General features: G+C 50.4%; 1 protein-coding gene across 1 annotated transcript; it reads right to left on the reverse strand.

Moving 5' to 3' along the window:
- Positions 1-558: 558 nt before the first annotated feature.
- On the reverse strand, positions 559-12,472 carry RHOG (ras homolog family member G). Its single transcript, XM_020891115.2, has 2 exons — positions 12,369-12,472; positions 559-1,771 (listed from the first exon to the last, which is right to left on the reverse strand). Exon 2 carries the CDS (start codon positions 1,709-1,711, stop codon positions 1,136-1,138), a length of 576 nt encoding a protein of 191 aa, XP_020746774.1. The 5' UTR covers positions 1,712-1,771; positions 12,369-12,472; the 3' UTR covers positions 559-1,135.
- Between the last annotated feature and the right edge of the window lie 10,672 nt (positions 12,473-23,144).

Below are 23,144 nucleotides of genomic sequence, written 5' to 3' on the forward strand. Positions count from 1 at the left end.
TGACCAGTATGATTCCATGTGGCATCCCTCCCCGCCCCCCCAAACACACTTAGGCCTTGGACTCTCCTACAGTCTAAGCTGATGTTGATGAGCAGGAGTGACTTTCTCTGCCGTGACTCCAGGTCTGGAAGCTGTGATACCTGGGAGAGCCTTAGGTTGAGGCAAAGTCCTGAGTGCTAGCCCCAACTCTGTCAGTAAAGATTTGTCCCCGTGGGGGTAGAAGGGGACAGGTCTCAGGTGCATGACTGTGAGAGCACCTATCTACAGGCTGATGACTCAGCTTCTCCCTTTCTAGGCCTTAGATAAGGAAGTTTTTCCTCTTGCTTTGCATCCCAAACTACTGCAGAATCTGTGGCTGGGCCCCAGGACAAGACTGGGGGCCCTCCAAGGGAGCCCAGAGCTTTGTTAGGGAAATTGGGGGGTGGGGGGACCACAATGAAGTCTATTGTCCCCTGTCCCCTCTTGCAGGAAACAAAAGGCTCCCAGTCTCTGGGGAGCCCTAGCCCATGCTTGGTCCCTGCCCAACCCCCAATGCCCAGCACACAGGGAGGAGCCAGGGCCATTGGAGACAGGAGGTTTTATTGATGCTGATGGGGGTAGGAGGGGCCCCCAGGAGCCCGGAGGGAGTGGGGGTGGGGCTGAGTCAGTCAGCGGATGCTAAGGCTTGGGCACATGAGGGTAGGTTAGGGCACATTCATCTTCTTAGGATTCTGTGGCTCCTTCTCTGGGGCAGGGAGAGCGCATCATGAGGGCGGAGCAATCGAAGAGCAGGGAGGGAGAGGTTAGGGATGGCGGAGAGCTCCTAACCTGAGAGAAGGCACCACAATAGGCAGCAACATCTGGTCAGTAGGGGCAAGTGGGGAGGGGGCACCTGGTTGGCTTCTTGGGGAGGGGCCCGTCCTTGGCCTGGGTGAGCTTTCAAGAATTCCTGGTGTTCCCAAGCAGAGTGGGGCAGGGCCCAACGCCCCTCTCCCTGTGGGCCTCCTTCAGGAGAAAAAGGCACTCGGGGAGCCCCCTTGGCAAGGGGTGCCAGAATTAGTCCTTAAGGCACAGCTGGGGGCAGACAAGGCGCCAAGGCACAAAGGCACAACTGGTTGGGGAGGGGCAGGGGCAGCCTCCAAGCTGAGTGCCAGGGTCACAAGAGGACACAGGACCGCCCACGCTTGACAGGCGTGGGGTTGAGCACAGCCCGGACAGCCTCGGCAAACACCTCCTTGACGCCGTCCTGCTGCAGGGCCGAGCACTCGAGGTAGCGCACAGCGTGGATCTGCTTGGCCAGCGCCTGGCCCTGCTGCGGCGTGATGGGCGCCTGGCCCTGCTCCTTCAGGCGCCTCAGGGTGTCAGGCTGGGCTCTCAGGTCCTTCTTGGTGCCCACCAGGAGGATGGGCACATCAGGGCAGTGGTGGCACACCTCTGGATGCCACTTGTGCCGCACATTCTCATAGGAGGGCGGGCTGGCAATGGAGAAACAGATGACAAACACGTTGGTCTGAGGGTAGGAGAGTGTGCGAAGGCGGTCGTACTCCTCCTGGCCCGCTGTGTCCCACAGGTTCAGGTTCACCGTGCGCCCGTCCACTGCACTCTGGGCGCTGTAATTGTCGAACACTGTGGGGATGTACTCCTTGGGGAAGGCATTGGTTGTGTAGCAGATGAGCAGGCATGTCTTGCCCACAGCTCCATCGCCCACCACTACACACTTGATGCTCTGCATTGTCGGTGTACCTGGAGGCTGTGCCTCCTTCCCGTTCTGGGCCCCTCTGGATGCAGTGACCTGTGGACAGAAGAGAGAGATACTCTGGGTTAGGCAGTCCTGGGAAGAAAGTATGGGGGCATACAGAAGAGAACCAGCTCCAGTTCTCTTAACCTGACACCATCCTGCAATCCCATCAAGAGAGACCACAGACAGACAGACACAAAATGGGAGACAGGTCCTGAGACCAAGCAAGGATGCTCAAGGATATGGAGGCTGGCACTAATGTGTAATATATTATGTGAAGCATGTAAGTTCTGATGCCAGACTGACTAAGGTCAAAATCTGGTTCTGTTATCTCCTAGCTTTATGACCCTGGACAAATTACTTAACTTCTCTATGTCTCATTTTCCTAATCTGTAAAATGGGGATGAAATAATACCTACTTCATTGGGTTGTTGTGAGGATTATATACATTAACACATATATAAAGCATTTAGTACAGGGTCTGGTCATAATAAGCATTCAATAAGTATTAGCTACTTTTCTTTTTCCTCCAGGAAGTACTGACACAAAAGGACGGTGCACACGTGTAGGGATCTACTCGATCCTCTATCAGCTATGCACCGCTCCCACTGAGTAGACTGGAGACAGCTTCTGGCACAGGTCAGTCTGAGATGCAGCCACGGGTGAAGCCTCCCATCTCAGGGCCCACCAGCCCTAGAGCACTGACGCTTTAATTCCAAACATGACATCTTGGCTACTGACTGCAAACCGAAATGTGTAATGAGAAACCTGTTGAGTAAGAGGCACAATTCTCTAGGCAGCTGCCCTATCTCAAACTAGGGTGCCCTGGAAATGGTGAAAAGGAGGGAGCGCTTACCCATCATTCTTAGAAGCATGGGAAACCCTATCTGGCCACACAAAGCCAGGCTGGCAACTCAGTGCAGGGGAACACTGGAGACAGAGCCAAGGCTGGGATTTGGTCTGGAATCTGGGTGTGTAATGATGAGCGAGGCAGAGGCCAGGGGTCCCAGACGTCTGCATCTTCTCTTAAGGTGGGCTAAAGCCCAGCCAAGAGGGATGAACAGAAGAATAAGACAAAAATTTGATTTTCCCCTTAATCTTCTACCCCTTTCCTGAGACCATGGCCTGTGCCTCTGAAGAAGCTGAGGGGCTGCTGGACTTTTGGGCAGAGAACACAGTGTCAGTAAGTACTATCACTGAGAAGACATGCTGGTATCAGATTGGTCAGGGATTCTAATCACAGCTCCACCAACTAGTCAAATATGATTCTCAGGCAACATATTTAAGTTTCCTAGGCCTCAAATTTTCTCATCTGTAAGATGGGGATAGAGTTGGTGAGAGTATAAAATAAGCTAACATGTAGAGAGTGTCTGGCATGAGGCGTGGCACACAGGAAGTGGCAAATAAGTCAGCTGCTGTAATTATCAGTGGGGTAAGTTTGAGAGGAGTCCCCGTTCCAACCATCACCCGGTCACGTCTGCAGCTCACAGGGCCTCGAGGTGAGGAACTGCTCTTCCGAGTTCTGGAACAGAACAGAGCTTCCGGAAACCCTGAGATTATTTATACTGCTGTGGCAAGGGTAGTCCTCTAATTGACTACTTCCTCTCAGCCACGGGGGACTTTTTCTGGCTAGTATGTTACTTCCTTTCCCTGCAGCTCTCTCACAACCAGGTCCCTGCTCCCTGGAAAGGGACAGCTCTGTGTATGACAGTATGATATACCCAGTTCTCTTCGCTATCTCCTGCTCCACCCAAGCACTATCATCCCTGGCCCATCTTCTCCATTTCACTTTATACACAGCAAAACTGTACCCTGGTCTGCCAACCCTTATCCTCCGACCTGTCTTCTCTCAACTATTGGTCCCAAAGCCTCAAAAATCAAATTTGGGAAGGCGCAGGAGGACTCCATCACTGGAAAGTAGAAAAGGAATTCTGGTGGTGTGGAACCTGCAGAGAATCCAGGGCTTAGTCCCTCCCAGCTCCCTCCCAGGCCCCAGCTTCCCCTGGGACCAGCTGAGAGGGAAGTGAGTTCATTCTATGACGCTGCCTCTCTGGTTTACAGTAAAAATATTTCCATCTTATTTGCATGAATAAATGTGTGTTCAACCTCAGGAGAGTGGATAGAGGGCCTCAAGGGTATGGGTCCAGAAAGAAGACAAGGACCCTCTAGGGCACTTGAGAATTTGGGACTGGAAGTCAACAGAACTCAGCCAAGTCCCACTCCCAGGGCTGCTCTGCTGCCAACTCACTGCAACCAAGCAAGAGGCACTTACCCTCCCTGGGCCTCAGTTCCCCAATCTGTGAAATGGAGAGAAAAAAGCCATGCAAGGATACTAAGTGGATGAGATGAGACATTGAGGAGCCTGGGGGCAGGGGACAGGATGATGGAGATAGGAAAGACCCCTGTGAGCACAGGGTTGGGGTGGGAAGGTTGAGTCAGTCAGCAAACGCCTAAGACCTTGGCACCTGAGCCCAAGTCAGGGCACGCTCATGTTCTCAGGATTCTGTGGCTTCTTCCTTGGGGGAAAAGAGACAGCATCTTGGGGAGGGGGGTGTTGGTGCCATTCCTCGTGTCCACTGGAAGGCTGAGGAGAACCCAGCATCTCGAAGAGCAGACGCTCTCTAGGCCTGTAAATCTGTAGCTGCACACAAGGCCGGAGCATGGCTGTGACCGGGAACCCCTCCCCTCGAGCCCAGCACTGGGCTGGCCCAGGCAGGAAGGCAAGGGGGGGACTCTGGCCAACAGTCACAAGGCCCGAGAGACCAGAAGTACAGCTGGCTCCACACAGCTTTCTAGGGAGGGGTTATCAACCAGCAATTAGTAAATCAGCCCTCAAAGGAGCGAGGAGGGAGCAGGAAGCTTCCGGGCTGGGGAGGGAACAGGGACTGACACCGGAAAAGGATCACGAGGGAGGCAGTGTCCAGAAACAGGCAGGGCAGAGGCAGTACAACATAGGGCCAAGGGCACCAGATCCCTGACTCTGACCTGGAATCACCTGCTGACTCTACCCCTTGATTAAAGCCCTCCATGGTACAACCCTTTACAGATCACATGGTATTACATTTTTTCATCCTTCTAACAACTCATTGGTACTATTCATATTTACAGATGAGGAAACAAACCCAGAGCAGTTAAAATAACTCAACATCACACAGCTAGTCAGCGCAGGACTCAACATAGACCCCATTTTTTTTTTTAAGCACAGACCCCACTTTTGCAATCCAAAGCCCTGTTTTCCTTAGGGTGTCACACAGCTTCCAAGTGACCCTTACCAGCTGACTTTGTGACCTTAAGCCAGTAACTCACTTCCCTTCCTGGAACCTGTTTCTTCATTTGTACGACCCGCATGACAAAACTCATCCTCCCTGTCTCAAAGGGCAGCAGTGAGGATCCTGAGCACAGGGATGAATATGCTTTATAAACTTGGAAGTGGGCTGCACAGAGAAGGTGGCAAAGGCAAAGCCTTTCATACCAAGAGGCTGGAATCATTGAGTACACAGGTGCTTGAGAGGTGGCGGCAGCCCAATTCTCCAAACTCAAGGATAGTTCAGACCCTTATCTTCTCTCCCAGGGCAACTCTTTTCTCTGAACACCTATGGCCTGAACTGGGTCAAATAAGTTCCCATAGTTCATTTAAGGAGGGCGCATGCTCAAAAGGTAGGATCTAGCCTGTACCATGCAGGACAAAGGGACAGTCAATGCTGTCGGAGGCCAGACAAGGACAATGGCCTGCCTGGGGTTGGGGGATTGACTGTGACTTATTTGCTAGGTCACTTAAAAAAAAAAAAAAGAACTTTTGTTTAGTATGTAAATAAACACTTGCAGGTTAGTATAGTCTTAGCCATAGTATAATGATTTGTTCTGGCTTTCTAGTCCCAGCTTAATTCAGTTCATGCCTGGTCCCTCATCTTGGCTTTCAGAGTTCTTCATAATCTGGCAAAGGTTTTGGAGTCAGATAAAGAATCCGCTTGCAGCACAGGAGACTAGGGTTCAATCCCTGGGTCAAGATCCCCTGGAGAAGTTAATGGCAACTGCTCCAGTATTCTCGCCTGGAGAATCACACAGACAGAGGGGGCCTGGCAGGCTGCAGTCCAAGGGGTCACAAAGAGTCGGACACAACTGAGTGACTGAGCACTCTACACATTCCACAGAGCTGGGTTCAAATCCTAGTTCTGCCATGATGAGCTAGGTAATAGTATCAACCTTATAAGGCTGTTATATGGATGAAGTACATTGATACACAATGTGTGTGTACTAAGCAGATGCTTTGAAATGGGAGTTCCCTTCTCTAGAGGGGTCTTCACTGTCCTATGTAAACAGGCCAGGATCATTCTGGCCTCTGAACTTTTCCTCTTGTTCTTCTCTCTGCTGCCACTTCTCCCCTCTCAAATCTTCCTGACTCAAGGCCTAGATTAAGTCTCATGGTACCATGAGGCTACTGAATTCTGCTTTCTTTGAACTTCCACGGTATGACCACCCTTGTAACCCTTCTTTGGCTCTGAGTCACTCTCCTTCTGCAGCAGTCACATCTAAGTTCCTTAGCTTGTGGATGTCCCCCTGACCAATACTGAAGCTTGACCTCCTAGACTCCCCCACCAAAAATCTGAGTACAGGTTTCTGATCTACTTGCTTCTGCTTCAGGTACTGAGATCTGCATGAACAGGTCAGAAGCCCAGAACTGAACTGACACCCCCATAGCCCAAACTGCAGTGCTGAATCTTATTGGACAGGAGTGGCAGCCCAAAGCCTTGACTGGGCTAGGCAAGAATCTTTCCTCCCAGTACCAGTTTGACCTGGCTCCCGCAGGGAGCACAGTCCAAGGGGCTCATCCTATCTGAGCATAGTCCCCAGAGCCTAGCCTGTACCCAGTGGGGCCTGGTCTTGGGGTGTGGCCCAGGCAGGCCCAGAATGGGGGAGGGAAAGGAAGCAGCATATTGCCTGATTGCCAGATCTCTGTGGCAGTTGTAGCAGGGGAAGTGTCCCAACTGGGAGTGGGGGAGGGGAGGAATAGGCCCTAAGAGCCGGGGGAGTATGAAGGCAGCGGGAACTTACTGGAGGCTTCTAATCTGCCTCCCTGACATGGGAGATCCCCACCTGCAGTCCTCCCTGAAACTCATTCTAACTATAATTCATCACTCGGGGTATTCTGATCCTAGGCTCTGGCCACATCACCCAGATAGATCCTCTCCACAAGCAGCCTCCACATTCTCTTCCGTAAAACACATCAAGTAGCCATATTCACTGTCCTGATGGGAATCCAGAATTTCTCCCCCATTTCCACCCTTCAGTCCACCACTCAGCAGCTCAGAAGACTCCAATTGCCTCAAACGATCCCCTAATTTGTCCTCCAGAGCCAACAACCACTGCCAACTCCTCCAGGGAAGTTTTTTTGTAAACCACCCAAGTCACAAATGACTTATTCCATCCAAGGTCTGGGTCCTGATTTTCTCACAGGTGCATTCTATCTCAGTCACGTGGAAGCTTATCTGAATCTCTTGTCACTAGACTGGGAGGGCCTAGAGGGTAAGGTCCTGGCCATGTCTTCCTGGGCTAAGCATGGCACACAGTGGCTGTCAGTAAATCGCTGAATGAACTCTGTCTTTCATGTCTTTGCACATGGGAGTTCCTCTTCCTGGGATTCTGCTCCTTCTCCACTGTCACCCCACTCCACAGCCTCCCAGTCCTTCAGGGCCCAGCTCCATTCCCCAGCTTCTCAAGGACACCATCCCTTCTTCTGCCTCACTTCCCCCAGTACTGTTATTTAGGTTCATTGTGCTGAACTAACGCCAGCTTCATGAGGAGGGAAATCTGTCCTGCCTACTTCCACAAGCCCAGCAGAGGGCTGAGCAAAAGCTGCAGACTGACACACACCTCCTCTCTCATCAATTCAGACTTTGATTCTGGGAAGAAGGAAGAGCCTCCAGGCCCAGGAGACACCAGACAAGGGTAACTAACTTCCTCCCCTTGAGGAGTATGATTTAGGGTAACTGCTGAGTGCTCTGTCCCTCAGCTGGAAGAGTGAGAGGGGTTGGAGCAGGCATGGCTCTAGTCCAGTGGCGATGAGGAAGATGGGTAGGAAAAGTGGTACTGATGAGGCTAAGGACTGGGAATATCTGAAGACCAGGGCTGGCCAAAGATGAGGTCAGGGTCATGGTCATGGTCATGGTCAGTGTTAGAAACAACTTCAGAAGTTCTGCCAGTCTGTCTGTTTGTTTGAAGGGGGGAGTAGGAGAGCGATGGTACGAAGAGGCTCAAAGGGGCTGCAGCTGGGCTAGCAGGAGGAAGCTGGGGGAGACATGAGGTCAGCATGGGGCTGGGACCAAGCCAAGGGCTGAGTCTTGCTTTTTCTTCCCCTTCTCCCATCAGCAGGGACAGAACCCGAGACAGCCTAGTTCCCAGCCTTTAAAAAGAAATTCACGCTGGAGAATTCTCCACCTCTTGCCATTCTCCACACTTTAGCCTCTGTGGAGGATCCTGCACTCTGCGGAGTAGGAGATGGGAGTTGAATCTACCCACTGGGGATCAGGGAGGAGGAGGGTACAAGACAGCTATAGCTGGGAGGGCTGTGGGAGGCTGGGACCCTTTCACTCAGTCCCAGCTCCTCTCCTTCTTCTCCTGGTGCCCGAGCACCTGGGGTGCTCCACACACAGCCAACCCCAGGGCCAGCGCAGCAGGCTAAGGAGGCTGCCCCCCTCCCCCAGCAGGCAGCACAGAGGAAGGCTGAACACTTGCTTCCTCCTCCCCACTAACAGCAGCTCAGCAGTCCTGGGGCCCCACGGAAGGCCCGCCAAGTGGCACTTCCTTTGCCTCTGCTCATTTCACACGAGGCTGTACAGAAGTGCCATCCTCCCAATCCTGCCTCCCCACCTGAAAACACCCAGAGACCCAGGGCTGCCCAGTCACTTCAACACCGCCCCAGACCTGAGGGGGTTTCCACAAGGGAAAAAAAATCAGGGAGGAAACTCCGGCATCTATTTTCCACTGACAGTGGGGCAGAGCTGGAGCCGGGCATCGGGTACTCCCCCATGTTGCTGTCCCCTGGCAAAGTCCCTGACTCTCTGGCCTCTGCTCTTGTGCTTTGGGGAAAGGGGCCACACACCCAGACAGCTACTTAGACCTGTTCAAGGTGGGGTCCAGAGTCAGGGGCACTGCTCTGAGGAGTCTCTTGAGGGAAGGAGAGTCAGAGCTATCAGTATTTCGTATGCTCTTTGGAGCTATTGATAGGCAACTCCTTACTTCTGAAGCTGAGCCACAAGCTCTGAAAGCTAATGAGAGTTATATACAGGACTGCAAGCAAATCCAGGACAAGGACCTGAGTCTCCTGACCTTTAGCCTGGGAATGGGCCCATCGCTCTGACCTCATTCAGGATGACCCCATCATGGTTTATTCCTTCAGGAAATGGGCCAAAGGGGCCAGGTTGACATCTGAGCCCGTTTTGCTTCCAGGCCCTCATGCCTAGCCAGTGCTGAGGCATCCGTAATTCAGAACTGACATTATTGGACAGACAGCCACCCTGTCCCAGCTGAGGAGAGCCTCCTCTAGGCTCGAGCTCTGGGGGAGATGCCCTACCCCATGACCTGAGGACAAAAGAGGAAGCTGGACCCTGGACAGGAAAACCAATCTGTTCTGGGGAGGCAGCCCAGGCTTTGTCTTTGGTTTCCCTCTTCACAGAACCCTATAAGCCTCACCACTTACAGGTATACACTGTGTATGCAGGAGAGGTCTTTAGTTTGGGTCCCCATCTTCTTTTCGGTTGCTCAGCTACCTGCATTCTAATATCTTCCCAACTGTCTCACTACAGCCACAACCTCTCAAATCTTCCTGCTCGTGACCCCCTAAAAACTTACACCAGCTACTTCATCTGCCTTAACATCTTGCCAGAAACAACTCTCCGTATTCTAGATTCTCAACCAGGATCTTGACCTGAGTCACTTCTCTTCACGTCAAGACCCTGACCATAGTTTTTTTTAGCCAAAACCTCAATGGCAGCCTCCTATAGCAGGTACATATTCCTTACCCCCACCCTCTGCAAAATATTTCCCCACTTAGATTTCTCCCAACTTGGTTATATTTTTCCGGTGGTGACTTTCATGCAATTAGCTCAAACCTTCAGTGGGGCCAGGTCTTGTCTGGGAGAACCCCTGTTTCATCCATCCTATCTTTACTCTTAGAATCCTGTTGGTTGCTCAGTTATCTAAAATAAGTACTGGTTTGGTAGGTGGGAAGTCAGGACTCCTGGGTAGTTTTTTAACTGAGCTCTGATGCTGGGAAATTCCTTGCATATATGTCCTCCCGTGAGCTGGGATTTTTATGCAGGTCCCTGGGACTTCCTGCTGGGGCCAAACCTCTACACCTCCCAGAATGTCAGTAGGACAGATAGGAGTGCGGAGGAAGAAACAATGATGGGAGTAAGACAACTGTGAGAAGGGAAAGAGACATAACGGGATACAGGAATGGTCCTTAAACCTAGCTGTGCTTGGGAAGCCCACAAAAGTAGCACTTGCTCTCCTCCACTTCTCTTCCTCTAGTGGAGAGAAATGAATAGAGTAGACCTGAGAAGGCAGAGGGAAGCAGGATCTCTCATGCATGCATCCCAAAGGCTTGAGAAAGGAGCTTGAGAATGGGGACAACAAGGCTTACAAACAGCCAGGCTGGATTTCAGTTAGACTCGGAATAAATTCCAAAAAGAGAGGGAATAGGCTCTTAGGTGAGAGGTGGAATATTAAGGATGCCTGAGGAAGAGGGATAAGCAGAACTCTAGAGAGCTTCCTGGTCACCAAGGCCTTGATGTAGTCCAGGGCACGTGGGAACCTGGCCTGGGCAGGCCCTGGAAGCAGCAAGAAAGAGCAGGCAGACACCTTTGCCTCATACCCCTCTTTTTTTCCTGAATTGGAACTAAGACAGTTAAGATTGAAGTTAAACCAGCCATAGTCTTCCCTCTTGAACCCTGCACTTTCCTTCCATCATGCCTAGCTGACCTGGTCCCCTTCTCCCCACCAGGTGGTGCTGGAACCAGTGAGCAATGGAGTCAGGGACCTTTAGATTGTCCCCCAGGTTCCAGGCCTGGCCTCTTGACCAAGCAGCTAAGGGTCTGGGAGATTTTGATTTCCCACGGCCTCTCTCACCAGTCCTATTCAATATTGTGTCACTCTACCCTGATACTCCGAATGCTACAGACTGCTTCCTCCTACCTAACCACAACCTCACCCACTGCAGGTTCCCTTCATTCTGCTAGCTTCCCCTGCTCTGGGCCCTCTCAAGGCTGAGGGCAGTTATTTTGTCTCCAAAAGATAAAGATATGGACATGTAGACACTTGCACGCACATACACATCTACAGAGGTTTTCCAAACCCTTCATCACTTTTATCAAGAGGAGGCTGCAGCCCGCCTCCCTGAACTAGGGTGGTCTGAAAGGTTCCCCAAAGCTGGAGATTCGTTACTGAAAGGGAAGGAGAAGACAGGGGTCCATCAGAGTGAGGGCAGATGGAAGAATCAAGAGGGTGGATATGTGTGCAGGAGCCAGAAGCTGGGCAAGGAAGGGAGTAGGGAGGCCACAGGAAGAGGACAAGGATGAACAGAGAAGCAGCACAGGGGAGAGGGCAGGGGCCAGGCGTGACTGTGTGTCAGGGAAAAGCAACTGAGGGAGGATGCGAGAAGGTGGTGACAGAGGGTTCGAGGGTAGAGTCTGAAGAAGGAATGGAGGAAGACAGAATGAGAACTTGTAGAATTCAGGGACTAACAATGGTGGTGAGGGAAGACTAGGAGATGGCTCCTCATCATTTTCCAAGGCTAGAGTCTTAGTGGCCTCCCAGAAGCCCTATTCTCTCCATCTCCTAAAAACAGTCCTGCTCTCAGTGAGTCCCTCTCGCTAACCATGATCAGCACCTCCGAGTAACAGCCCTTCCACTCTGTCACAGGGGAAGACCTGGTTGCTTCCCTTCCTCCGTCTACCCCGCCAAAGAGCAGTGCCAGGCATCGGCAAGCTAGGCACAGCCGATGTTTGCTCACTACAATACTTATTTCTCTGTTCCAGGGATGGAGGTTATGCTTCACACAGAGAAGCATTGGGGTCGGCCGGGGCTCCCTCACCCTCCTCAGCACAGAGGATCCTTGGGCTGCAGTCTGGACCGGCCTCGATCTTTCAGGGAAGGAGCTCCTTCTCCGCAGCCCAGGGCTTCAGAGGCAATAGACGGCCTCTCTCTCTACCTCACAAGTGTCACAACTGCCAAAGCAGTTCTCGAGCCCAGGGGCCCCTTCCCCTCAACACACTTCAGAACAGCCCTCCCGCAACTCCTGGGGGCACCCCATCTCTGAGTCCCATCTCCCAGCTCTGAGCTCTTCCCCTCAGAGACTTTTCTCTCGGAGCGGGAGCCCCTCCGACCTCAGGATCCCTTGCGGCTCCCGGGACCGGTACCGCCGCCCTCGGTACAGGAACCTCCACCCTCCCGGAGCCGTCGCCGGCTCGCAGTGGCCCGTGCCCGTCCCCGCCCCGCCCGGCCGGCCGCGCCCGCCCAACTTGGAGCGAGCCGAGCACCTCCAGCCGCGGCCTCCCGAAGCCAAACTTCCCGGGCCTGCGCTGGCGTCCAGTCCCGGGCCGGCCGGGCTCCCCTTCCCCGGACCCTCAGCCCGCCGGCCGGTGCGGGGCCTCACCTGGTGCCCTCCCCGCTGCGGGGGAGCTGGGGGCGGCGGCAGCGGCTCGGGGCTCGAGAAGGAAGTGAGAGCGGGAGGCCGGAGGAAGTGGGGGGGGCGGGCCCGCCGGCGGGGCGGGGCGCGGGGGCGGGCCGGGCCGGGGCGGGGCCCGACCAGGAAGTCCGCGGGCCGGGCCGGGCCCCCCCACCCCGGGTCGCCCCCAGCCGGTAGGCCCCCGGCTGGGTGCTGGGCTCCCTCACTCAGCCCTTTACCTCTGAGGCCCTTTAGGTCAGGGCGGCCAAGGTCAGTCTCCTTCTTGCCACCCCCACCCCAGCAGAGGCCCTAGTCTAAGCGCTTGGGTTTTGTCCCCCTCTCACCGTATCTCGCCCCCCCGCCCACCCCTGCGAGAAGATGCTGAGAACGGGCGCCCCTAGGCCTGGTGACTTCAGTCAAGCCCCGGGATCGAGCGATGGCCCAGGCTGGGGTTTGGCCAGAATGGGTCCGGCTGGGACAGTCCCCACCCCTGCCCCGAGCCCCGGGGGAGCTCGGGGTGGCAGTGATTCAGCAGTGGGAAGGCCCCAGACCCCTGGGAAGGGTGCGGAGACTGGGGGAAGGGGAGCTGGCGTCAGCACCCGGGGAAAGACAAGATCAGCAGAGGCGCAGGCGGAGCCGCGGGCCCCAAAAACAGGATGTCGTGTCGTCGTTCCGCACTCGGCGGCTCCGCGCGCCTGGGCTCCGGGGAAGAGGCGGGGCGAGGCCAGGACGTGGGGCTCCTATCGCCCCCTTTTCTTGCTGGGGCGCGCAACTGCTTGGGACAGAAGGGCCGCACCCAGTCCTGAATCCTGCCGGGGCCCTGGGGACCGGCGGGTGGGCGGGCTCGTGGGCGCCCTCTGGTGCTTCTGCTCCTAGGCCTTGCGCGTGGAGCTCTGACTTGAGAAAATATTCTTCGTCCAACACAAACTTTCTGAGTGCCTACCACGTGGAGGGCTGCGTGCTAGGTGCTGTGGAGGAAAACAGAGACGTTAACGAAAGGCTCCTTGTCTCCAAGAGGCTTTCCAGAGAAAGAGGAAGAACTAGAATAAACTTCACTTTTCTGAGCCTCCATTCTATCTTTGGCAATATAGAATAACATCCCCTTCATCCTGTAGTTGTGAAGATGAGAATGGATGTAAAAGGCCTGCTGCCAATGGCTGGCTCACAGTAAACACTCAACAAATGCTTCTTTTCCTCTTTTTAAAAATCATGTTAATGTAAGAATGAGTTCCCAAAACACAGCGTGCCTGCCCACATCTTTGGGTCTTTGTGCATTCTATTCCTTCCGCCTAACTTCTGTATTGACTGCCAGGCGAAATAGACTCAGCCTTTCACAATCTGTCCTTAATGGACCACTGCCTACACACACACACACACACACACACACACACACACACACACACGCCACCTCTGCCTTGCACTTGGTAGTCTCTCCCGGTGCTGTCTAGTGAAAATGTGACCCACATATGTAACTTAAAATTTTCTAGTGCTGACATTTTTTTTTAAAGTAAAAAGAAGGAATTCCCTGGCAGTTCAGTAGTTAGGACTCCACCCTTCCATTGCAGGGGGCACCTGTTCAATCCCTGGTCAGGGAACTAAGATCCCACCAGTTGTAAGTCCTTCCCCCAATTAAATTAAAAAGAAACAGGTAAAATTTAATTTTACTAATATATTTTTCTTAGCCCAACATATGCAAAATATTGTCATTCAACTTCAACATGTAATCAGTATAAAAATGATTGATTATGAAAATGAATAAGCTATTTTGCATTCTTTTTTTGTACTAAGTCTTTGAAATTTAGTGTATGTTTTACACTTAGAATACATCTGAATTTTAGCTAGACACATTTCAAATGCTTGATGGTACATGTAGCTAGTGGGTATAGGAACAGAGATGTTAAAGCCTCTATCAGATTCAGGCTCGCAAATGACTGAGGGATGAATTCATTCTCCATGATCTTTCTGCTCAAGCATCCTCAGAACCTCCAGGCAGAATTTGGGTCTCTCTCCTCCCTCCCCACAACACTTGGGACATACTCCTCTCTGAGGAGGAGAAAAAACCAGGAAAGACAAGGGGAAAATCTGATTTCCCTCCATATTCTAATGGGAGCCTGTGGCTGGTGCTTGGCATCTGATGGTGAAGAAAGCATTGTGAGTTCCCATTAAAGACAGGGTTCAGTGGAGGACCACCTATTAAAATGGCTTTCATGAAGCCATTAAAAATTGTGTCCTAGAACAAAGGTTTTTGAACTGTGTTTCTAAAGTTCTCTTCCCAGGACTTGAGGGTAGGAAAAGAGTGGGGCTCTGACCTTCCTTCCCTTCAACTAGAATTGGTTTGCTTTTATCTAACTTATATACTAGTGTTCTGAATAAAAAGCTCACTAAAAAAAAGTTTTCTGCAAAAATACTTGAAAGTCAATTTTAGAAGCGTAGCGGTAAAGATAGGTGCAGGAGACCAAAAGGCTGGATTGGCAGCCTGGGATGACTGCATTTCCTAAGGCATTGGTCTTGTTCATGCCTGGTCCTGGTTAGGTGGGAGAACTGGGCTTGGCTTTGAGAACATCATGATCTAATGGGATCCAGAACTGCTGCATATCAAGCTAATCACAGACAAGTAAAGGGCCTTGGGCTAGGCTTCAGAAGAACTGAAGTCTAGTCTTGGCTCAGTCAGACTGGCTTGTGAGACTTCAGATGAGGTCTTGCCCTACTCTGGGTCCCAGAATCCTCCACTGGAAAGCAAGGAGTTGAACCAAGATGACCCCTTTGAGCTGTGACCTTCTATGATATGTTCATCAAAATAATCATTAAGTATTTAAGGTTTATGCATGTAACATATTGCTCATACTTCTTTAATACCATTTAGGTCATCTTGCTTTGTGCTCCAGTTAATTGTATCTTTGTCTAATGTCTGCCTTCTCCACTAAATATACGTCCTTTGAGTTTGTGTCTGATTCATCTCAGTGTCCACCCACTGGGCCTGGTACAGACAGGCCTGAGCACACATTTGCCTTCAGTATATTGTGGAACAAAATTGCCTTAATAACGCATAACTAATATGTATGGAAGCGTCAGAGGCCAGGTGAGTTGAGGCTACTTTTATGGCATGGATTTAGGAAGGGCCAATAAGGCCAGAGGAGAGGGAGACAGGTAGACAGGTGGAGTGTCTACAAAGGCTTCTTGGAGGAAGAAGATAATGAGACAAAGAGGGTAGGAAGAGGGCACAACCCCAGATGGGCTGTTTCTCTCGTTTACTTTCCCTGAATAGGTGAATTCTTGGTAGACAGTGTACATTCGTGTTCACAAGCAGCTGAGGGAAAAGGTCACTGAGCTAGGACATTTAGAAGTGAGACAATGTATGAAAGGACTTGGTGAGGTTGGATAGCGAGGTCAGAGACAGGTTCTGGAGGCAAACGGTCCCGGATTCAAATCCTGGTTGTACCACTTACCTTGTGGCTTTTGACAGGCCACCTGACCTCTCTTATTCATTCCTTAAACACATATTTATCGAAAACCTCTGGGCCAGGTATAGTGTCACATGCCAATGATGCAGTGGTGAAAACAAAAAGACAAGCCCCTATCCTGATGTAACTGGCGAGGAAGATAAATCTTAAACAGGTAATGATTCAAAAGTACAGAGTGCTGTAAGAGTATATGATAGAGCCATTTAGTGTCATTTTAAAATCAGAATGTCAATACTGTGTACTTTGTGGGATTATGGGGATTCAATGAAATAAGCAAACCAAGAGTCTAGCAGATTGCCCAGAGTACAATGAATAAACATTACTTAATTTCTCCATTCACTCATGTTGTTTTCAAGTTATTCTCCCTGATCATTTTTCCTTCTTTCTCAAGGTCAAATGCTAAAGCTGACTCAGTTCCCCTAAAAGCGCAAGATGGAGACAGAGGAGGAGAAAGGCCCTCACTGATCTCACCCCTGCCCTGATGTTTTTCAAATGGGTCTTTCCAGCCTGGTCCTCACTGAGTCCCAGCTGCTATGGCCCACCAGTGGCACAGAGGATCTTCTGCTCAGTCCTAGTCCCAGCCTCTTCAAGCTAACCCTAAATCTGAAAGTCTTAGTTGCTCAGTCGTATCCTACTCTTTGCGACACTGTGGACTGTAGCCCACCAGGCTCCTCTGTTCATGGGATTCTTCAGGCAAGAATACTGGAGTGGGTCGTCATTCTCTTCTCGAGGGGATCTTCCTGACTCAGGGATCGAACTCAGGTCTCCTGCTTCGTAGGCTCATACTTTACAGTCTGATACAACATATCTGAGCTCTTTTTCTCTGATGTGGCTCTAGGGACTCAACTGTCTTAATTCCCTGGTCTTTCTCAACCTGCCTGAGTAGAAATGGGAGTCTCCCCCTCATTACTCTTCTTATTACCCCCAAAGATAAACACAATGTCTCATTTCATGAAATGAGAACATGATGGACAGAACAGGAGATAGCAGAAAGAACAAACAACGGGAAGTGGCAAATGAAACAAATTTCTGGAGTGGCATCCTCTGATCCATTGTGTCCTCTGATCCATTGTTCTTGATTCATTCTAAGGAAATAACTGGATGGGGGAGGGGGAACTAGGCACATGCCCAATACTTCAGAAGTGTCCTTCCTCCCAGACTGGCAGTACAATGGTTGTCCTGTTTTCCTCCAGGACACCTTTGCTTCTTTGAGATTCTCCAAACCGGGTGGTACCCAGGTCATCTGGCATACTCCCCTCTGGGAAATTCTTTCTTCTTCAGCCCTGGTGTGTTCCAGGAGCGGCTCAGCTTGCCCAGAGTCATGCAGCAGAGCCAGGATGTGAATCTAGGCAGTGTGACTCCAGACATCCTCCTCTTCCCTGAAAGGCTTGTGCACAGCCTTTCTGACTGCTGTCGGCAGTTACTTCTGTAATTCTGTGTTCCCTCACCTGCCCCACATCAATTTCTCTCAAGACATTATCAACAAGTTCTAATTACTCATCTAAATATTTCCCCTAAAAACTGAGCTCTTTGGGGTAAGAACTGGGTTGTTACAAACAGGAGCTCAGTAGATGTTAAATGAATGAATGAACATTGGCATTAAGAGTCTAGAACTGATTCTGCAAAGGGAGATGATTCTCTTTGTGAAGCTGGCCTGGAAAGAATTGTTAGAAGCCAAGATTTCTGTCTTCATTCCGTACTCAGCCAGACTTTGGGCAGCTTCTTAGTGATAGCTGTACTTGCCACTTTTGGACACCAGGGAGCAGCACTGATAGATAATACAGCCTACACTCAGGGATTCCTAAACTTTTCTGAGCAGATTTGGGACCCTTTAGCACACTTCTACTGAAGATTCTCACTTTCCAGATGAAAGCTATTGGTAATCAGAAACCCTCTAGTGTAGAGATAGCACAGCTAAGCTACTTAAAGAACACACATCATTCATTCATTCACTTTTATCGAGTACCAGCTCTGTACTGAGTACGGTCCTAGCCTGAGAGTATACAATGGTAAATGAAATGAAGTCCTTGATGAGCTCAGAAGCTAATGGGGAAGACAGATACTTACTAGATAATCATAATTTAGCTATTTAAGTACCCTAAGGTATAGCAGAAGACTGGAGAGACAAGGTAAGTCAAGGAGGGAGTCAAAGGAAGGAAGGTGACTTTTGAGCTGACTTTATTATTATTTTGACAAATCATAGCTTCTGGTTCATGCTATACTGTCATCAGTGGTCAAGACATGGCTGATTTATATCACTTGTACTGAGAATTGAAGGATGGGGAGGAAATCCCAAAGGAGAAAGAGAACATGACACAATTCATATTCTTAGGTTCAGTTTCTTCATCTGTAGAATAAGTGTAGCCTCTGACTTATCTAGCAGAGGTCTTGTGAGGGAAAGTTAAGATAATAGATGTGAAAGCTCTTGCAAATAGTGGAATAGAGGCATAAAAAATTTTAATTAGTTTGATTTAGCCAACATCTGCTGAATGTAGAGTGATGCAAGGGAGATAATCTTGGCATATGGTAAAGGCTTGGTATATAGGTTTTAAGAAAACACTGAGGGGACTTCCCTGATGGTCCAGTGGTTAAGAATCTGCCTTCCAATACAGGGGACTCATATTTGATCCCTGGCTGGAAAACTAAGCCTGTGTGCTGCAACTAGAGAAGCCCTCACACACCTTAACTAAAGAAAACCCACACGTGGCAGCGAAGACTCAGTGCAGCCAAAAACCCCAACATTAAAAAAAAAGACACTGAGATGAAAAAACAAAGCAAAATCAATCTCTTGGTTTCCTCCTGAGACTCACAATGTGGTGAGGGGCTCTTACGGAGGCTACACTTACATGAGAACACAATGTGAGGTCAATTGAGGTGAGAGTCACAGCTTCTGATCCAGAAAGATCCATGAGGTCTCAGTTTTTCCTACCTTGCTGTGCTGTGTTTAGTCGCTCAGTCGTGTCCAACTCTTCACGATCCCATGGACTGTAGCCCACCAGGCTCCTCTGTCCATGGGGATTCTCCAAGCAAGACTACTGGAGTGGATTGCCATTCCCTCCTCTAGGAGATCTTCCCAATCCAGGGACTGAACCCAGGTCTCCTGCATTGCTGGCAGATTTTTTACCAGCTGAGCTACCAGGGAAGTCCTTTCCGACCTTATAGAATATTAAAGCTGAACTGGATCAATAACCTGGTACCTACTCATCCTATAGTTGGGGAGACTGAGATCCAGAGGGAAACTAGCTTTTCTGATGTCACATCATGATCTGGGAGTCAGAGATGAGACAAGAATGCTTCTCCTGTTATCCAGGCCATGGTTTTTGCTTTCAGACACCATTTATTTTTAATTGTGGTAAAACACACATAACATGAAATTTACATTTTAAGTGTGTTAAATACATTCATATTGTTTGGCAACCAATTTCCAGAGCTCTTTTCATCCTGCTAAATGGAAACTATATCTTAAACAACAATTCCCTATCATCCCTTCCCCTCAGCCCTAGTGACCACTATCCTACTTTCTGTGTCTATGAATTTCACTACTCTAGGAAACTTATATCGCTGGTGGTAAAGAACCTGTTGCCAATGCAGGAGATGTAAGAGATGCAGGTTCAAGCCCTGGGCCAGGAAAAAAGATCCTGTTGAGGAGGCATGGCAACCCACTCCAGTGTTCTTGTCTGGAGAATCCCATGAACAGAGGAACCTGGTGGGCTACAGCCCATAAAGTCTCAAGGAGTGGGACACGCCTCAAGCGACTTAGCATGAGGCACGAGGAACCTTATGTAAGTGGAATCATATAGTATTTGTCCTTCTGTGACTAGCTTATTTCACTTGGCATAATGTCCTCAAGGTCCTTAAGGTTCACTCATGTTGTAGCATATAGAATTTTCTTCCTTTTTAAAGCTGAATAATAGTCCATTGCATATATATACATACATATATATATATATATATATAGTCATCCAGTTATGGACATTTACTTGCGTTGCTCCCACCTTTCAGCTCTTGTGAATAATGCTGCCATGAAAACGGGAATTGTTTTCAAATATCTCTTTGAGACCCTGCTTTCAACTTCTTTTGGCATATGCCCAGAAGTGGAATTGCTGCAGCATATGGTTAATTCTATTTTTAGTTCCCAGACACCATTTTAGCCTCACAGGAAATGCAACAGGCTCTAAGAGTCTCAAGGTCTTGGTGTGAATTGGTAATAGACTCTTGCTTCCTGCCTCCAAGACCCCAGCTCTTTCTACCAAATGGGTGTTGCACCCATACCCCCAAAGAAATCACATGGTAGCTAAGAGAAATGATGCACTTGAATTTAAAAGAGCTGTATTAAGCTTGATTTACTTTCCTTTTTTCTTTTGTGTTTTCTTAGACAAATGAGTGTACAGGCAGGTGTACTGGCTCAAGGAGAAATTATAAACATATAGTCTGAGATCAATGTAGGCTACAGATGTGCTTTATGTGGCCTGTAAAGGGTTTCATACCTTTAAAGTGCTGTATCATTTTTTTTGTCTTTTAAATTTTTTTAAATTTAATTTTTATTTTATGTCGGTGTATAACTGACTTACAATGTTGTGTTCATTTCAGGTGTACAGCAAAGTGGTTCAGTTGTATATATGCACATATTCATTCTTTTTCAGATTCCCTTCCCATAAAGGTTATTACAGAATATTTTTTTATAAATTTTAAAAAATAATTTTTGAAATTTATTTTTGACTGTGCTGGGTCTTCGTTGCTGCGCAGGCTTTTCTCTAGTTGTGGCGAGTGGGGGCTACTTTCTAGTTGCAGTACGTAGGCTTCTCATTGCAGTAGTTTCTCTTGTTGCTGAGCCTGGGCTCTAGGGCGGGCTCAGTGATTGCAATTTTGGGCTCTAGAGCATGTGTATTTGTGACTCAGTTGTGTCCGACTCTTTGTGATCCAATGGACTGTAGCCTGCCAGGTTCCTCTGTCCATGGGTTTCTCCAGGCAAGAATACTGGAGTGAGTTGCCATTTCTTACTCCAGAGAATCTTCCCCACCCAGGGATGGAACTTGAACCTCCTGCATTGACGGGCAGATTCTTAACCATTGAGCCGGTTGTTAATAGAATGTTGAGTAGAGTTCCCTGTGCTATCAACACAGAGGTCAACAGTAGGTCCTTGTTGATAAAGTGGCTATATCATTTAAAAGTCCAGACTTCCATCTTCTCTTAAAGATGATCCAGCAATACTGAGTCCACCTTCCTGCCTGCCGCCAGGGTGCCCCAGTGCCTACTACTCCCTATTACTCTCATCTACTTCTCTCAATAATATTAGCTATTTTCCCACTTTGCTGTTTGAGTTTAAGGCTCTGAGTCTATCAGGGGCTTATCTTCTGTTAGGGCCAGTTTTCCAACATACAGTTGTTACTCAATAAATATTTATACAATCAAAGGAATTAACTTACGTCAGTCAGCTTTTGTGAGCACTTACTATGTACAGGGCCTGTGACTGGATGGCCATTTCCCAGAGATGAATAAAGCACAGGCCCTAACCTCTGAAAAGTCATAATCCAGTGGGGTGGTGGAAGACAGATATGTGTATGATCCAATTTTGGACTTGAGGTGGCTGAGTAGGAGTTTCTGAGGAGATCTTAAACTGTATCTTTCAAAAAATAAATATGTATTCATTTATTTGTCTGAGCTGGATCTTGGATGCAGCACTTGAGATCTTCCATCTTAGTTGCAGCACGCAGGATCTTTAAGTCGCAGAATGTGAAATCTAGTTCCGTCACCAGGGATCAAACCCAGGCCCCCTGCCTTGGGAGTGCAGAGTCTCAGTCACTGGACCACCAGGGAAGTGCCTTGAATCGTATCTGGAAGAATGAGAAGTCAGCCATGTGAGGGAGTTGATGGGGGGCCCTGGAGGGGAAGAGAGTATTTAGGTAGAAGCCACAGTGGCTACGAGGGCTGAGATTCCATGTGCTTGAGGAACTTAAGACCAGTGTGACTGAAGTTTAATAAGAGAGTGGAGAGGGTGGTAGTAGATGACGTCGGAGGTGTATTTTTATATTAACAGCCTAACTCTTAAGCCCGGCAGCTGTTGGGCAAATCCGTGTTCCCGATTTTCAGATGGCTTGCTCAGAACAGGTAGCTGGCTTAGCACTGTCAGGGGAGGGCCGGGGCCTAATCCCTTCTCCTGCCGCCGGTGCCAAGGACAGGGCAGGGCACAGAGCAGGTTTCAGTAAAGATCTGCTGACAGCACACTTGAGAAGAGAACAGGAAGTGCAGGCTCTGTGGAGGGAGGCCCAGCGCTTCTCCCTCTTCATAGGGGCACTCGTTCTCAAGTCGCTAACACCCTCAAGCCACACGCAGAGCTGGGAGAGTGAGATGCAGGGAGGAACCTACACAGGCCCTACCCGCAGAAACCTCAGAGGGGAGTGGGTTGCAGGACGGGTAGGAAAACGGGCTGAGAGAGTTAAGGGAGGGCATCCTACTTAGCATGGATGGCGGGGGGGAGGTCAGGAAGGCAGATATGGGGACCTTTGGCCATTTAGGAATGTGTGGGGCAATTTTACCTATAGTGGTTTGGATGCTTCGTTTTGTTTTCTGGCATTATTCCTTCTGAAAACACTAGCAGGCCCCAGTGGGCCTCCCCCCGGGGCGGGTCCTCGCTCTAATTCCCCAACCCTCTGCAAAGGGGCAGGGCCTCCCAACGAGCTCCGATCCGGGCCGCAGCACCCAGCTTTGCCCGCCAGGGGCCGCTGCACAGGGGTGACTAAGCGCGCGGGTTCCTAAGCTGCAGAGAGGCGGAAGCTGATTGGCTGCGGGGCGCGGCGAGAGGGGCGGAGCCTGGGATACCGGCCGGGAGTAGGGGGCTGGGAACGCGCCCCCGGCTGAACCGGGCCGGGTCGTTGTCGCCTCCGGCAGTACCTCGGGCAGTCGTAGTGTCCAGGCCCTCTGCCCTGCCCGGCTCTAGAGCTGAGGCGAGTGGATCAGCACTGAGGCCCGGAGATCCGGGCTACTGTCATCATCGCCGCTGCCGCCACAGGCCTGGGTTACCTGAGCGACTTGCGTGTTAGGGCCCGTCAGTTTGCGGGCGGTTAGCACAGGAGGGACTCTAGTGGGCGAAAGAGAGGCTTGGGACCCGACCCTTGGCTAGGGAGAGGGATCCTAGCGGAGACTAGCGCGGGCCGGGAGAGCCCTCCGGGGTCTGCGGGCGCCGGGCGGCTGCCTACAACAGGTTATTCCGGGATAAGCCAGGCGCTGGGGCGGGCCCGGGCTTCGCTGGGGGCCGGGCGGCGCGGGGCGGGCCTGCGGGAGAGCACGCCCCCGCCCGCCCCGG

The sequence above is a fragment of the Odocoileus virginianus genome, chromosome 10 (assembly GCF_023699985.2).
Source record: "Odocoileus virginianus isolate 20LAN1187 ecotype Illinois chromosome 10, Ovbor_1.2, whole genome shotgun sequence".
Lineage (NCBI taxonomy): Eukaryota > Metazoa > Chordata > Mammalia > Artiodactyla > Cervidae > Odocoileus > Odocoileus virginianus.